Source organism: Uloborus diversus, chromosome 10 (assembly GCF_026930045.1).
Source record: "Uloborus diversus isolate 005 chromosome 10, Udiv.v.3.1, whole genome shotgun sequence".
NCBI classification, from domain to species: Eukaryota; Metazoa; Arthropoda; class Arachnida; order Araneae; family Uloboridae; genus Uloborus; species Uloborus diversus.
In genome coordinates this window covers 126,821,903-126,840,297 of record NC_072740.1, presented here as the reverse complement: position 1 = coordinate 126,840,297, position 18,395 = coordinate 126,821,903, and the positions used below count along the sequence as shown (strand labels likewise).

The window sequence follows — 18,395 nt, the reverse complement described above, 5'->3', positions numbered from 1 at the left end:
TTCCGTAAAACACTTAACAAGTAACCGATTCGTTATTAGTTATTTCATTTTCTTTGTTACTGAGTTTGAGTTACTGGCCTTAATTATAACTTAAGCACTTCAAATTTGAAAGTAAAATATCTATTTGCTCTAAAAACTCCTAATTTTTTTACATTTCGTGCTTGTGGGTATAAGCTCCAGCAGAGGAGTTTAAGGATGAAGTTTTTAAGTGGGGATCTCTGTTATTTTTGTTGGAATAAATGTACTGAAATACGTTTTTATGTCTTCCCTTTGGGAATACAGAGGCAACAAAACTTGTTACAAGTGATTTATTAAATAGGAAAGAGAAACTATTAAATTAATGAGAGACGCGATAAGCAACAGAACAGCAAAGTTTAAAAGTAATAATCCATAAATAACGTTTTTAAGAAATTTAAATGATACTTTATTATTCATAGTATTTTTTATTATTTTACGCTGAAGTTAAGGTTTTATATTTACATTGATTATATTTAGACTGAACACTCTCTTGCACCTGAGCGTACAGAGACGCTTAAGAAGTACTATAGACCACAAAATTTACTTCGTTACTTTCTCACTTTGATTCTGTTTTCAAACCTGACGATTCAACAGCGTAACTAGGCCCGTCATTTAGAGGAAGGTCAGTGCTCCCCCCCCCCCTCTTCATTCATTCAACCTTTTATTTACGACAGTAATTTTGTGTATAGTGTGTGTCTCCCCCCCCCCCCCCTGATAATAGTGTAGTATTCAATCGCGTCTAAGTTCATCATTGATCCTTACACCCTTCTCTTTTTTTTTTTTTTTTTTTTAGTATTACTACTGTCGCTCATGTGCATTCGGTAAAAATAGATTTCAATGTGTTCATGTTAGAATAGAGCTATCGGTTAGCCAGCTCATCAAGAACTAACCAGAAGTGTTCTATAGAATGTCTGGTTAGTCGATCGTATATGAAAACGTTCTATGGATATTCACCACAGACTTCATCAAACGTCATGAAATCAGGCACCCGGGTTAACTGGTAACTCATGTACAAGTTAACCCGGTACACGAAAAAAAACGTAACGGACTAAGCACGCAAGAAAGTCAAATTCTAACATTCCCCTCTTGTTGTTATGTAATCCAAAACAAGTTTCGTCAAATATCCGAAAAGCCCATTTCTGCAGATACTGCCTTTTACCTTCCAACTGCAGTATGGTACTAAAAAATTAAGTACTAAAAATCACTCACCATCGCTGTCATACTCTATCGTGAGAAGAAGTTTCTTGTCTGGTCGGTGAATATACTTGACTTGTCTGCCGGCTGATGTTAGCTCTATGGCTTCATTCGATCCCTTGACAAATTGCCGCACTTCTACCGTCCGCCTCTCCGTCACATAGTTCAGCCTCAAGTTAGTAGAAAATGATGGCGGTAAATGTGGCAACAGAGGGTCTAGATAAAAAAAAGTTTTCGAATTATTAATATCGACATGGAATCGTTTCTATCAGTGCTTGATTTTCAGTAAAGAATACATTCCGATTCCGAGTCAAAACTGACTACAACTGTATTTTATGTCGAGGACTGCATACTAAGTGCCTTGCCTCCATTATTTTATATACCGTTAGATGGCAGCACCATCACCGGATCGAACAGTTAATGAGAATTTTGAACTAGTCCAGGAGCTAATAGCTACCTGGTGCTAGCACCCCCCAGAGGTATCGTTTCACTTGGAGGACATTGAGACCACGAGCATATTTAACGTCGCCCAGTCCCCTTTAATGACGACGGTGGATCTTCGACCATCGAGGTTCGAACTCAAGACCCTCCGGCCCCGAATCCGACACTCTACCGATCGGGCTACCACGGCCCCTAAAGAATACATAGAAAAAAATTTAAAGGAGAATAAACTTTAAAAAAAGAATTAAGTTGCTAGAATATGATGACGGTAAGTGGCAGCGGAGTGTCTAGATGAAGAAAAAGATTCTAGTTATTAAATGGATGTAGGGGGCCGTGGTAGCCTGATCGGTAGAGTGTCGGATTCGGGGCCGGAGGGTCCTGCGTTTTGAACCTCGATGGTCGAAGATCCACCGTCGTCATTAAAGGGGACTGGGCGACGTTAAATATGCTCGTGGTCTCAATGTCCTCCAAGTGAAACGATACCTCTGGGGGTGCTAGCACCAGGTAGCTATTAGCTCCTGGTCTAGTTCTAAATTCTCATTAACTGATCGATCCGGTGATGGTGCTGCTATCTATCGGTATAAAAAATAATGGAGGCAAGGCACTTAGTATGCAGTCCTCGACATAATACAGTTGTAGTCAGTTGTGACTCGGAAATGGATGTAGAATTTTTTCTCTGTGGTTGATTTTCTGTAGAGAATTGAATGTAAAAAAATTTAAGAAGAATAAAATGTTAGATTCTCTCCCCCCCCCCCTGCAGTTGCTAGAATATGAACACGGTAAACACGGTAAATTAAAAAAAGGTTTCTGCCATTCGTAAAGGTCAACAATCGAATACGTTGCATGTTATTGTTTTTTCACTCGTGGTAAATATATGTTTTACATGTATTTTTTTTTAAGTTTGGGGAAATGGAGGTCAATTTTTGAGTATAAATACCTCATGTAACATTATTATACATAATTGATAATATTACTGCATTTTGAAGTACAAAATGCCTCCGAAGGTGAAATTGACCAACTGCCTCCACACCTACAACATCCAATTTCGGTGATGGTGCAAGCGACCTCAAGAAGCTAAAACAGGTATGGAAACGTGATTTTGATGACTTAAGTTGCAAGTTGAAAAGTGATGCGAAACTGATGATTTCTACACAAGAAAGGTTGTGCAACCGTGTAAATAATCTGTTAAATGATGAGCTGAAGAAAATGGAAATGAAATGGGACGACCTTTTTTGTGACCTTAATCATAAGGTGAGTAATATGCAATGTAGATTAAATTGCCTTGCAGATAACTTGGATGTTATGGAACAATATGATAGAAAACAATCCCTAATAATAAACGGACTGGTCGAAACGAGTAAGAAAAACCCGTACAATGTCGCAATAGATTTTTTGAATGAAAAATTCAATCTATCTCTACTACATACAGATTTTATCAATATTCACAGAATTGGCAGGCAAAGGGAATCCTTAACTAAAAGCACGGATAGAACAGCAAAGATAACGAGACCTTTGATCGTTAAGTTTGTGAGAATGCAAAACCTGGACAAAGTGTTTACTAACAAGAAACTTTTAAAATCGACAGGTATATCTACTTTTGGGAACTTAACTAGAGCTAGAAGTGATTTTTCTAAGCAATTAAGAAGTTTTTAAGTCAACTGTTGGACAAAAGGGAGGGGGGATATACTTGTACAGCATGAAGGCAACATTAAAGTCCTAAGAAAATTATCCGAAATGAAATGTTACATTGGCTTATTGGCATCCGATAAAAATGTTCACTAAATGTTGCTATTATTATATTTATATTTGGTTTTCTGTGTTTAATCGTTTTACTAGAATACTAGTTGACTTGCTTTAAATAATATGTCTTTATAGGTGATATTTGTTTTGTTGCTTTATGTATTTCGCTGGTTCATGTATTTTTTCGCTAAACTATTTAATTGGATAATGGGTTATGTCTGCTGATTTTCTTTTGCTTATACCTTCAATAGTTCTATTTTTTCAACTGACCTTTCGTTTTCCTTCGTTTGCTTAATCTTTATGAACTCCAAATATTGTAATATTGATAGTCTGAGCACTGAAGTCGTAAATCACAACACTAACACACTTGGAGAAATTAAATACTGCACTATTTTACACATTAGTACAAAAAGCATTGGACGTAAGGTTGCTGCATTAAAGACATTAATTAATGAAATTGATGATATCATAATAATTGGAATTACTGAGACATGGGGTATTTTGGACGGGTTTACATATTTGCGGGGTTTCAACTGCCATTATATTAATGGAATGAGTAAAATTGGCGGAGGAGTAGCTCTTTTGTAAAACAAAGCTTTAATAATATTTTTGCATGTGTTGTGAAATTGTCACTGTTGAATCTGATAAAGTTGTGTTCTCAACTATTTATATACCTCCAAAAGGAGACTTTACTGCATTTTTTTCTGTTATTGATTCTCTGTATGATTATGCTAAAGTAGTCAAAAAACAAATATGCATTTTTGGAGATTTTAATATTAATTTTCTAAAAAGAAAAAATTACCATGTTAATATGATACAAGACTTATTCAGATCCCATTTTTGCATAAATTATATTAACAAACCAACTTGAATAACTCACAGTACTTCTAATTTAATTGATATAATTGCTACAAATGTAAATGATAATTTTTTTGACCTTAACCACGAAAACTTGGGCAATTTTTACACTGCAAGATTCGATCGCTTTTAGCTCTGTTGATTTTAATAAGGAAATTTTTGCTGGCATAATTATCTCAGATATCTCTGATCATCTACTGTTTTTGTTAAAACAAATCAGAAATTATTTTTTAATAATCATATAATTATAAATGAAAATAATGTTTGCATTGATCCTTTGTTCGGTCTTATAATTGGCAATCTCTTTCAGATTCTTCAAGATTTCAGACTTTTTATTTCTGCAATAAATTGGATGGCTATCTTGATATTTAATCACATTGAAGATAGCTACAATACTTTTTTGAAAACATTTTCTGAATATTATGACATTTTTTTCCTTTTTATTGTTTTTAAAAAGAAGAAAAAAATGATAAAGTGTTGAATAAACATTACTTACTAAAAAAAACTAAATACAGAAATAAACTCTGTCAGAAATTCATTTACACTAGGAATTACGACGATTTATCGGCATACAAGACTTACAGAAATAGGACAAATAAGAAATTAAAAGAGTGAAAAAGCAGTTTTATTGCAATTTATTTTCCGTTGATAAATCAACTAAAGTTATATGGAATAATTTAAAGAAAATTAATATCAATGTTAAAAGAATGGAGCAGTGCGATATTGGAGATTTAAACTATGGTGATGTAATTGTTGGGAATGATGCGGATAAGGCTGAGCTCTTGAATTAACTATTTTCTTAATATAACTGATAATTTAATCAATGCTAATAATACTGATGTTTCTAATGATATCTCATTCCAAGGGTATTTAGAGTATTTGGAATCAGTGCCTAACTCTTTTTATCTTAATGAAATTACTACAACTGAGCTTTATATGATAATTAATAAACTAAGTCCATAAAAAAGTGCAGGTCATGATGGAATACACCCTAGAGCAGCGGTTCCCAACCAGTGGTTCACGAACCCCTGGGGGTTCGTGAGTGGTTTTCAGGGGGTTCGCGAAAAAAATATTGTAATGGCGGAGTTTTAACATGCCTGTTTCTGGTGTAGTTTCATGTCCAAGTGGTTTCAGGCAAATTTTGCTCCTTTTTTATTCATTTGTCTCTCGCACATTCGATACTCTTAACATGAAAATATTTGCATACTTCCTGACATATTTTACATTTAAATAGTTTATTCCGTCACTGCAAAGTGCCAGTTTTAGCGCTTCCATTCACAATGATAGCCCTGAAGCCATGCTGAAAAAGCTGTATTTATGAATACAATGTCCTCAGATGAAATAATTTGAAAGCTTTTGTTTCCTCAGAAGCTTTTGATCGGAAAGATTGATTAAACACGATGAAAACATTACATGGAGCATATACGAGCGTCTAAAATATTTTGATGTTTAGTTTCTTTACCATTTGAGTCCGACGAAGAGCTATCGCTCTTCTCTTGTGTTGAGTCAAAAATGCATAGAAGTGAGATCACGCTGTTGTTTGTTGCTATGATTTTCACACTACATTGACTACAATTCACTTCGAGCTCTATTGTCGGAAAAGGTAAAGAATGGCTAGCTATCCAAGAATACCACAGGAAGTATGAAAAATTAATTATTACAGAAAATTGTCTTGGGTGAAAGTTTGGCAATGTAAGGTTTACACAGTAAAAAAAAATCAACGGAATTTAACCATGTAACTTAAAATTTGTACAAAATTTCTCTTGTAGTAAGTGAGCTTAAAAATATTTGTCTTGGTAAAAATTACATATTGTGTAAAAATTGGAGTAAATGCGTATACAGTCGACTCCCACTACAACGCGATTCGACTTACGCGAAATGGCTACAACGCGAATTTTTCACGAGTAACAAGTTTTAGAGCTAACGTGAATTCCTCGTCTACAACACGAATTTTTTAAGGAAGTATCGGCATCGCTATTGGCCACTAAATATTGATTTCGTGAATATTATTAAATCCCTTTAGCATCACTGACAGCAATAATTCCCACACCATACAAATCTGTACATCGCGTTGTTAGTGCATCAAATAATCATTCAGCTTTTTTCATTTTTCCCCCATTCCAAATATTAAAGTTCATGAATTATAACGGCACCTTAGTACGCTGTTTCATCGAAAGATTGAAGATCGGAAGAATAAGTATATCCGACAAAAAAAAGATTAAAATTCTCGATATGTTTGAACAACTACAAAACGTCGACGGTAGCACGACAATAAGTATGAGTGAATCTTCCATACGTACAATTAAAAGTCAAAACAAAAAGAGATCCGTAAACGTTCAGAACTTGGGTTCAATGTAGAAACTTACACAGCAATGTCTAAGCAAAGTTAATACCAGGGGGGACCCAAAAGAAATCGGACAAATGGTGCGATGCCAATTCTGGATGTAGTAGAGTGTTCTCCAGCTAGATGGCTCAAGTAGAGACCTTCGCAAACCAGCTGTGCAAGTGGCGTCAGTTTAGTTGATAACGTCTGATCGTAGTGTTGGTTTTCTCAGGTGTTGTTGCTTTCCGCCTGCGAACTCATTATGGCTGATTTAAAAAGAACAAACTGTAAAATTGAAATTTTGCTTCCTGCTCGAAAAGTCGGCAATTGAATAGCTTACCAAATGCTTCAACAAGCTTTCAAGAACGATGCTATGATCCGTACACAAGTTTTCGAGTGGTTTGGACGCTTTAAACTTGGTAGCATGAATGTTGAAGATCATGCTCGCTCTGACGCTTCAACGTCTCGAAATGATGAAAACATTGAAAAAATCCGCCAAAAAATCAACGAGAGTCGTTGTTTTACGATTGACGAAACTTTAGACGAAACAAGAATGAGTTGGAGCTCGTGCGGGCGATCGGAAGAATGGTTCCTTCACCATGATAACGCTCCCGTACACACAGCCTTCACTATTAACCGTTACTTGGCCTCTCAGGGGTGGCTAGTCATTTCTCGACCCCCGTATTCGCCAGACCTAGCCCCCTGTGATCTTTTCCTGATCCCGAAGATGAAAAAATTCTTAAAGTGAAGCGTTTTGATGATGTAGAGACTGTAAAAACTGCTTTGCAAAAGGGCACTGGACATGGTCAAAGTTAGACAGTTCCAGGGGAGCTTCTAACAGTGGAAAAAAGAATTAACAAGTGTATTGCATCTAAGGGTGAACACTTTGAAGGAGACTTAGAAATTTTGGGAATAAACTAATATATAAATATTTTAGAACAAAAATCCGGTTATTTTTGGGTCCCCCCTCGTACTGTTATGAAAATGGAAGCCGCTTTTGTATCATGGATTAAAGAGATCAGGAAGAGAGGCTGCTGCCATAAATGGAAACATTATAAAATAAAAGTTGGATCAACCGTATTTAAAAATGTACTAGATAAGAATAACGATCTGACCTTGGAGCGTAAATCATCATCTTTATTTTTAACTCATAAATATTATTACTGTATCTATTGTACAGTACTATCATAGAGCAGCATTTTATTATTAGTTCATACTATGCGTGCTGTGTTTTTTTATATCATGTCTTTCTCTCCCATTGATCATTTTGTGCAGCTTAAGTATTTTATACTGAATAAAACAGCTTTTTTTTATTTTTTAAATACGATAAAAGATCAGTTCTTTGTGTAAGAAACTAATGTATTGTTGAGGAATACTGAAAAGCAGTTTGAGTGGTATTTATAAGTGCTTGAAAGAATTTGGTATGTTAAAAAAAATGGTATACATATACATACCTTTTTCTACAACGCGAAATTTCGACTTACGCTGGGGGTCTTGAAACGCATCCCTCACCTAAGTCGGGAATCGACTGAATTGAAAATCGGCGCTTCTATTATTTTTCAATATACGCATTTTACTCCTCACTTATAGCATAATTACAGGAAAATTCTTCAGCAATCAAACAATTAATGTACGCAGTATATCTTTATCAAACAGCTAAGCTCGTAGTCCTTTTTAAGGAGACTTAAACCTAGAGATCTTTCTCATTTTACTGTAAGAAACAAAGTTCATTCAGCTAATCTGAGAGTTCCCTGAAAGGTATTTTAAAGATCATTCTTTAATTGACTTCTGATTTAGTGATTAGAGATAAATGTACCCTAGTGTCATAAAAATTTCAGCCAAACTTTTTTTTTTTTTTTTTTGAGCCTCTTTGTTCCACAAATATCCCATTTTCAAAAATTTTTCGAAAGTTTTTCAAATTGAAGCTAAACACAGAGAAATCATTGTGTTTATTTTCTAGTGAATTTGTTTTGTATTCATTTTTAGCGATCATTTTCGTTCGTAGCAATATTTGTAATTCTGTATTTTGTAATAGTGTTTTCGTTCTTGTTATAAACTACGGAGCAGCATCAGACTTTAAAAAATCTTCCAAATTTTATTGTCTATGCGTGTGGGCGTACACGTTTTTTTTTTGTTTTTTTTTTTGCTTGTTACTCATTACCCAGTACCCAAGGGGTTCGCCAACTTCTTTCGGAGTTTGGAAGGGGTTCACAAAGGGGAAAAGGTTGGGAACCGCTGCCCTAGAGTGATAAAATACATCAATGATGAGATTTCTCCTGTACTTACTATGTTATTTAATAATGTTTTTTCTGACTTTAAAATACCTAATAATTTAAAAATTATTAAAGTTGTTCCCATCTTCAAAAAAAAAAGGTAACCCTAAGAATATTAAAAATTATAGACCAATCTCTACTGCTTGCACATTCACTAAAATTAAATAATTAGAGAAATTAATTTATACAAGGATTTGGAACTACTTTTATAATAACACGTTATTATTTAATAACTAGTATTTTTTCACTGAAAATAAATCAACAGTAGCAGCTATAATTCGAGCAATTGATTATATTCAGAAAGAAATTGATATTAAAAAGAATATTGTTTTTTTTTTTTTTTCCCTTGATCTTATAAAAGCTTTTGATGTTATTGGCCACAATATTTTGTTGCACAAATTAAAGTTTTACGGTAGAAGAGGGGGGGGGGGCATTTAAATTGTTCCAGAACTATTTAAGGAATAGAAAACAATACGTTTATATGTAAAATACAAAATCGAGATAGCTTACTGTTACTCATGGTGTTCCTAAAGGATCAATTTTGGACCCACTGTTAATTATCATTTTTCTGAACAACATTTTCTCTATTGCAAATAACTCATTAATACTATCTTATGCTGATAAAACATCTGTTTTTATTGGAGAAAAAGATTTAGTTTTCTTACATAATAAATGTCAAGTAATTTTAGTGCAAGTTAAGACATGGTTTATCTCTAATAAACTGTTTGCTAATTACCAAAAAAAACCTAATTTCACTATTTTTCAATGGGAAATTAAAAAAATGATAATTTTGAACAAAATTTAATTGGAAAAATTTATCAACATGTTGAGAATACTAATTTTTGGGGGTAAATCTTCAAAATAACTTACGTTGGGACAATCGAATTTGTCTAAAAAAAAATTTCTCGTAATTTAGGTTTAATTAATTTTGTGTCTAATTTCCTTCCTGCTGTTTTATTTATTTTATATTTTTCTTTGATATATTCGGTTCTTAAATATGGTGTTCTTGCTTGGAGCCAAACAACTAAAAATAGTTTAAATACAATAAATATATTTAAAAATATTTCACAGAATAATTAATAGAGATAATATAGTTGGTAACAGTAATAGAAGCTTTTTAAAGACCGTTGAACAAATTTATAAATATAATGTTGGTATTTTTATCCATGATTTAGTAATAAATGGTTTGAATTTGGAAATAGTAACAATCCGTGAAATGGTTCACGATTACCCCATTAGAAACTGAAAATATTTTACCTATTAGTGCAAAAACAAATCTATAGTTAAATGGCATTAACTCATATGAACCAAGATTGTGGAACACCTTACCAAACTGTTTAAAAACCATTAATAGTAGAAATGTATTTAAGAAAAGTCTAAAAAATTTATACTCAACTCTACTGCAGTTAATTTAGAATAAAGTAGCATATTTGCAATAGTATACCTAGATTTTGTTATAAATTTCGACATACCTTTTTGCACTACTTGTGTTGTGTTCATGTGTTCTTTGTATGATTATGCATTTATTTTTGTTATTACTTATGTTATAAATTGGCCCTAAATTGGCTATTGTTATGTATGTTACTTCCACCTACTCAATCGGAGATTTTCAAATAGACAGGATGAAATATACTTCTGTTTGAAATTTCTTTTCCTTTATTTTATCTGTGAAATGCATTTTTGTAAAAAATATTACCCTGATTGATAGAAAATTAATTGAATTGAATGTTTGCTAAATTGCTAATATAAGCTCATAGTTTCTTCAAACTAATGTCATATTATGACTGAATATTTTCTCAGAAATTAACCTCTCACTATATCATTGTTATTATCATTATCACTACACATCATTATTATCATCATATCATTACTAGTGAACTTTACCTGTACCAATACAACTTTGAAAAACCAATAAGTTTGGGTGGAAGGAAAGGGGAAAATGCTGTGGGAATCAGGAAAGGGGAAAATACTGTGAAGAAACCTTCAATATGGATCAGATATAAAATATACGAATTTTTTTTCAATAGAAAATTGATCAGAATTGGATTTTAATGTATGCAACGTCTACATTAGCAGTGAGTATTCCAGCCTCTGAAATAATAAAGCAACTTTTAAAAACTAGAGACACAAACTGATTAACGGAAGAATGTTGGAAACAGAATGATAGGAAAACTTAGATAACATTCAAAAGTTGAAATTAAAACCGATAAATTCTTCATCTACTTCTTGGAAATTTTCCAGGAACGTCAGCCAACACATTGGGAGAAAGAATAACCAGTTTTTAAATCCAAAGTTGAAATTTATGTCACTATTTTTGTAAAAATGGGGTATTTGTTTGAAATTTTCTTCACCGGTGTTATCTTTCGTATATAACTTTTGAATATTGAGTTATTTAAATGTAGTTAACGCTTTGTAATTGTTGGAACCGAGAGAAATAAGTTCAAACTGACCTAGAACGATACACGAATAATGTTCTAAAAAAGCTGCACCCAACCAGGGGATAATTACCCCCAAAGGGGTAGAGAGTGATTTCTCGAGGGGTAAAATAAGTAACAGGATTGGATCGGGTTTTTTGGTCATGAAACACAGTTATCAAAAATCGTGCATATCAAACCTACCTTATCGATAGTCATTAGTGATTGATAAAAAAAGATAAACTTGGAGCTGTGCACTGGGGCCGAAATAACTATAAAACACATTGTTAGAACTAAGCAATATCAAGATATCGTATCAACCGCCTCATTGACTACTACTTGATTTTACAGCGAATTGCTAAGAAACAGGTGTTTTTTTTACTCATCGGAATGATTAAAATTTATCTTAAAATCATTATTCATTTTCATAGTTTAAAGTAAAAAATGTAATTTATTTCTAGAATAAACGTTTTTGGGGTAATTGCTAATAAATTACCCGCTTTAATAGTAATGGCCTAAAAAAAGCTGGCAAACACTTACTTAGTTAAAATTTTCCATGTTTCATTTACTTAGCTATAATTGGTCATGTCTTTTCTTAGCGTAGGAAAAATGATTATATATAAGGGTGCCTACGAGGGTGGGGGAAGGAGGACATGACACAAGCTGTCCATTAAACTTTTTTGGGAAGTTTAATTCTCCGGGGTTTTTTCAACTGCTTTGGGGGCTCTCGTTCTAGGAGTGTTGCGTAGGATTTAAATACCGTGGTCCATCGCCCAAGGGGGTATGGAATCCTCTGTTCCACTGTAATATTAACAGGGCGATTATGGTAGAAGTTGTAAATATATATATTGCTTTATTGTTTTGATGTTGAAATTCTACAAATCAATTTACGTATCTAGTCAAGTTCAGTATTTAGATCATTAAGACTCGAAGTAAGAAGAAATAAAAAATAAGAGAAAATTTTAGAACAAAAATGTATGTAAAACGAATGTCACCAAAGTTTTTAAAAAACTCAACATTTAGTTTTTCTCTGTTAATCAATAATTTTCTAAGCGTATGCATTGCTAGTTAAAAGTACTTTAGATGAAAAATTATGACTTTGCTGAAAACATAACAAGCTACATTATTGAGACTTATCAATTCTACTAACCATTGGGGTTCTTGTCGGGGCAGCTGAATTTAAGGTTTTGAGCATAGCAGTGGTGAACAACGACCAAAACGAGACAGATAGAGATTCCTGAAAACAAGAAAAGCAAAATAAATACGATTGTGTCATAACATATTGAAAAAAAAAAGCACTTTTGAAACAGTCTTCGGGAATTCCACGGTGTTAACGGATCAATTATTTATGGATAAGTATTTGTTCGTAAAAATATCCCATCAAATATAACTTACCGTTTTTCCTCTCATATCACTTAAATCATGATTAAATGAAAAAGTATACCTTGAATGTTGCAAATAAATCCTCAGGGGGCAAAAGTTTAAAATAGCATTTTTTTAAAATTATAATAAAACTTTAAAAAAAAGATAACTTTAAATTATCTTACTCTGGAATTTATACTTAAGTTATGAAAACATTTTAGATAGTTGAAACTATTTATCCAGCTTTTCCATGCTTTTGAATATAAAATGTGTAATTCTGCACCCCACAACAGAAGACAAGTGTTACTGGTACGCGTTCCGACACCAGGGCACTCCTGCTTCAAAGACATCTAGGGTATACAGTGATCTACTCTCCCAACCCCTGATTTTAACCTTATGCTACACATGCAGGATATGTGTTCTCGATGTTTCAAACCACACCACCAGCTTCCAATCTTCAAAAACCAATTAGGATCATTCCACGTCAAATCGCCTAAAGTAAATACTCGGCCGTGCCGTCATGTCTCTAATTTTTAGCATTCTTTTTTTTTTTTTTTTTTTTACAAATAGATATCTATAAGAAAAGCCCAAATTACTTTTTTTAGATTTTTTGAATGAAAATTACGCTTTTCAGATTTTTTTTCAAAAATTCGACTTTTGATCATTTTTTTGGAGTCACCGTTTTGGCATGAATTCAGAAAATCTCTGATTTCTTTATTTTTCAACCATTTAAGCTGAATTCGGTATCAATTTCAAGCTAATATTTTTCTCTTTCAGTGTGAACGACAGAAAGTATTCTATAAACAGTTGGGTGTTGCCACTCTTTATCTAAAGCCAGTTTTTATGTTTTTTCAATTGCGAGATTAAATAAGTTATAGTAGTACCTACTGCGATCTGCACTTTTTTTTTTTTTTTTTTTGTAGCATATTTAAATCATTCTCTTGCTATGTAGAAAAAAGTAGAAGGGTGTTTTTTGTTGTTTTGAAATAAAAATACAAGTTTTCTATTACTTTAAATCCCTTTTAAGCTTGAAAAAGGCCAAAAACTTTTTAGAACAATTAATACTGGACTCTCAAAGGATTTGTATCAATATTTAATCGCTAAAAAGTTGTTTACTTTTGAAAAGAACTATGCAAAAACCTCCGTTCAGAAAATAAATAAATAAATAAATAAAAAACAATTTTGATTGAAAGTGTACTAAACATTAAGAATAATAATTTGAAGAATAGTATAAAAAATATTTTTAATGGAATTATTTTGCTTTTTTTTTTTTTTTTTGTCATTAAAGGATGGAAAAAAAATTACTGTTGAAAATTTTCCTTAGCATAATCTTGTTTGGATTACGTTTCACCTTACAATGAACTTCGACACTTACAGTAAGTACTCCACAGCTCTAGATTTTTCTGAAGAAGATTATTTTTGCTGATTGAAGTATATTTTAAAACCTCTTTGAAACTTATTGATAGAAATTCTGACTTTTTCATCTTCTGATACAAAGCAAATAGTAAATTTTTTTAAAAATGCCGTCCGCACAAGCATGCCTTTCATTTCATCGTCAGGTTTTACGCAATCCAAACAAATTTAGGCTATGAAAACTTTTCAATAGTAATTATTCTTTTTTTTTCCCCCATCTTATATTGTCCAAAAAAAAAAGCTAAATAATGCCATTAGAAATATTTTTTATACTATTCTTCAAATTATTATTCTTAATATTTAGTACACTTTCAATCAAAATTGTTTTTTATTTATTTATTGATTTATTTTCTGAACGGAGGTTTTTGCATAGTTCTTTTCAAAAGTAAACACCTTTTTAGCGATTAAATATTGATACAAATCCTTTGAGAGTCCAGTATTAATTGTTCTAAAAAGTTTTTGGCCTTTTTTAAGCTTAAAAGGGATTTAAAGCAATAGAAAACTTGTATTTTTATTTCAAAAAAACAAAAAACACCCTTCTACTTTTTTCTACATAGCAAGAGAATGATTTAAATATGCTACAAAAAAAATTTTGATGCAGATGGTAGTAGGTACTCCGGAGATATAACTTATTTAATCTCCCGATTAAAAAAATGAAAATTTTATGACTTGAAGTTCTCAATTCTAAAAATACAGACAAAGTAATAATATCAATGCAAAAAGATGTGATATCTCATCAAAAACAACCCTGTTGTAATAATTTCCCCGCCAAGAAAACCTTTAACTTTTCCGCACAAAAAAAGAAAACCTGCATCCTAAACCCAAAAACCCTCAGCCATAAAAAGTTATGATATCTAGTTTGCCCGCCAAGTATCTGCCAAACTATCATCCTCCCTCTTCTCCTTTTCCATCACAGCTACTTCCATTAGAACCTCCTCCCACCTTCAACTATTCAGAAATATGGATAGATCTTTTAAATTGTTTATCTTGTTTGGCGGGAAGCTTTTCAAAGTGAAGTGGTTGCTTGGTGAGCAAAAAGCTTCCCGCCAAAAAAGATAAACAATTTAAAAGATCTATCCATATTTCTGAGGAGTTGAAGGTGGGAGGAGGTTCTAATGGAAGTAGCTGTGATAAAAAATTAGAAGAGGGAGGATGATAGTTTGGCAGATACTTGGCGAGCAAACTAGATATCATAACTTTTTATAGCTGAGGGTTTTTGGGTTTAGGATGCAGGTTTTCTTTTTTGTGCGGAAAAGTTAAAGGTTTTCTTGGCGGGGAAAATTTTACAACAGGGTTGTTTTTTGATGAGATATTCATTCTGTTGCATAGGTTGATATAGGTAAATAATCGCACTACACCCAATTATTTTAGAAGCTTAAGAAGTAATACACCAACAATATTCATTCTGTGGCCCTTGGTCACAGCTTCGTCAAAAGTAATCTAAATCAACGTTACTCAACCTTTTCCGACCCACGGATGGGCAAGAGCTTTTGAAAAAAAAATCTGAAAAAAAAAAAGATGATGATTTTTTTTCTTGCTTTTTTCTTTTCCTTTCATTTGCAGACCATAAGAAACATGTGATTTTTTTTTTTTTTTTTTTTTACGAACCGGTCATGTTATTCTCATTTTCTTCAATAAATTCAAAAAAAAAAACCTTCTACTCGGGGACCGTGAAATGTTTGAAAACATTTTGCGAACGACTGTGGGTTTTTCTCCTTTTTTAAATTAAAATAATAAATCTGGCACAAATGAATTAAAAATATATAAATAAAACTTTACTTGGCGTTAAAGAACTGTTATAAAAAAAATTTAATTGTTAAGAAAGGGATAAGAGAGAGTGATTATTGTAATATAGAGAGAGCCTGATTTACCTTTAGGCTCATGAAGCCCGGCTTAGGTGTCCCCTAGCTCCAGGGACCAACAAAAATGACAGACTATAATGAAATTTAATAAAATATGGCTTTAGTTTGTTTGATACGGTGTTCAACATCAATAGCGGTTTATAAAGTGTAGAGCAATGTGGCTTTTAACACTGAAACAGCTATTTTGTATATTTATATGTAACCTCGCCAGTAGCATGTGCAATTAGAAGAAGGGTTGCAATTCTACAGCACGATGTCGAATAGGGTTATTATTATGTTTTTTTCAATAATGAATTTTTTTACGTGTGCGAGCAAAAAATCTCTGAGGACAGGTTAAATTTTTCTGCTGATCGGTGCCAGTTCGTCAGACCCCCGTTGGAGAATTCTCCCATAGTAGTGCCACGTGAAAGAGTGGATACCAACCCTTAGGGTCCCACCCACCCAATAGGTTTGCAAATGATGAAAAGTCAATACGCAACCCCTTTAGAAACCAATTTACATTCTGCCATTCGAAGGGCCTCAATCTGCCATCAAAAGTAAATCGACTATAGATTTACTTTTACCGAAGCACTTTTACGGAATTTCGGTATATGCTAATTATTCATGCTTTAAACATTGTATTTTTTATTATAATCAATTAGCCGAGTCAAAAGGGACAACTTTTCCCAGTGCGTGCTAAAAAATTTCCCAACTAAACAAAAACTCATTTTTTTTAAATACATTTCATAGTTATTTTTTTTTAAATATTCCTTCAATTTTATGATATCGGAAATTATTTCAGGTGTCCATACACTTTTGAGACTCAATTCAGGGAGATTCTTAAACTGTACGTTTAAAGTTACATTTTTTAATCATACATGATTCGAAACTTACTTGCCCATCTTATCCTAAAGCAGGAGGGATTACCCAAAAACAGTGGGAGACGAAACAGGTCTGTGCAGTGGTCTGCACTGATACTTCTGTCAAAAAAACTCTTGAGGAAGATGGAAATGCTACAGCAAAACGAAAATCAGTAAAAAAAACAGCTAAAAATCAAAAGATGCAAACCGAAAATTTCGAGAAAACTGGATACAGTGTATTGTGTCACATAAACAATGTAAATGTCACATGAGGATCCACGGTCCACGAGGAATGTGCTGGACAAGCGCCCATTTTCTTAGAATGGGAAAAATGCAATTCCTATGATGATATGGGATAGGCTAATAACCTTAGACAAGCGCCCATTTTCCTAGAATGGGGAAAATGCAGTGGCAAGTGTGCGAACTCTGCAATAGTTCACAAAAAATAGTGTAAAAAATACACAAATTATTCTAGTGTCAAAATAAATACACGTCTTTATTGCTGATACTATACAGATCATAGAAGGGAAAAAAGTTTTTCTACATCATTTACAACCTTTAAAAAAATAAAGTTTAAAAGTTCGCCTACAACCCCGGTCTCCCCTATACTACGCTGTAGCGTTAGTTGTTGTTGAATTACTTACTAACTGCATCAACTGTAAGCGACTAATGGAACATAACATTTTTTGCATTAACCCTGATCTCACACCCTGCTATTTTTCCTCATGTGAAAAATACTGTTCACGCACCATCTCTAACCAGAGATTTGAATTAGAACCCCTATAACTGGAAAGGCCGATGCATCCGCCATTTTGAAGCAAGCGTGCAACAGGGAAAGCTACCTTTATTGGCAATCATTCGCCAAACAAGGAACGAGATCGTCAAGCGAAGGTGAACATGGCAAAATTTTGGAAACAGTTGGCGTCGTTTCCAGGCTGCCAGTCACTTCGCGGGCTATTATTTATCCTTTTTTTTTTCTGCATCTGCTGGAAATCTGAAGAGCTGAAATCCTTTACTGGAGCTGTTTGTACAATTAACAGCCGAACAACCACCCATTTCACTCAATTTAACACATTCTAAAGAAATGTAAACATCAGCAGCAATGCTATCGCTACGAAGTACTGGATTAAGTTTGCCCCAAAATGGCGGATGCGTTGGCTCTTCCACTATAGGGGCCTTAATTTGAATGACCTACGAAACCGTCACAGTAGCGGTGAAGTGATTGACGAAAGACATTCCTCATCGAGTGTGGGATGAATCAGGCAACAGTCTAGATGATATCCGTGCAGCAGGTGGAGGAGGACATATTGAACATAATGCAAACTTTCATTTTTGTATAATCACATTTAATTTACAGATTTCAAGTTCAAGGTGTAGTGTAGAACAGTTTCCCAAGCTGTGGTCCACGGACCCCCGGGGGGTCCGCAGTGCTATCCAGCTAAAACGTGAAATATAATTGAGATTGAAGGACCAGTAACAAAAGCAAGCACATTTATGAGGAATAAAAAAAGTTCTTTCTTAACTACTTGCAAAGCGCAGCAGCCCCCCCCCCCCCCTCAGAACTCTCAGAAGTAAACACACTACACATTATTTAATTCTGTGTTCATGACGAAGTTCATATTGTTACGAAACTATATTAAGTAAAATGCAAACATTGA

At 33.4% G+C, this 18,395-nt stretch overlaps 1 protein-coding gene across 1 annotated transcript in view; it reads right to left on the bottom strand.

The window, feature by feature from the left end:
• The window catches only part of LOC129231172 (uncharacterized), a 227,175-nt gene that overhangs the window by 202,965 nt on the left and 5,815 nt on the right, over positions 1 to 18,395 (bottom strand). Inside the window, exons 2-3 of the mRNA XM_054865420.1 lie at positions 12,412 to 12,498; positions 1,228 to 1,428 (exon numbers count right to left, since the gene is read on the bottom strand). Coding sequence (XP_054721395.1) covers positions 1,228 to 1,428; positions 12,412 to 12,498 — 288 coding nt within the window. The remainder of the gene's footprint in view (positions 1 to 1,227; positions 1,429 to 12,411; positions 12,499 to 18,395) is intronic.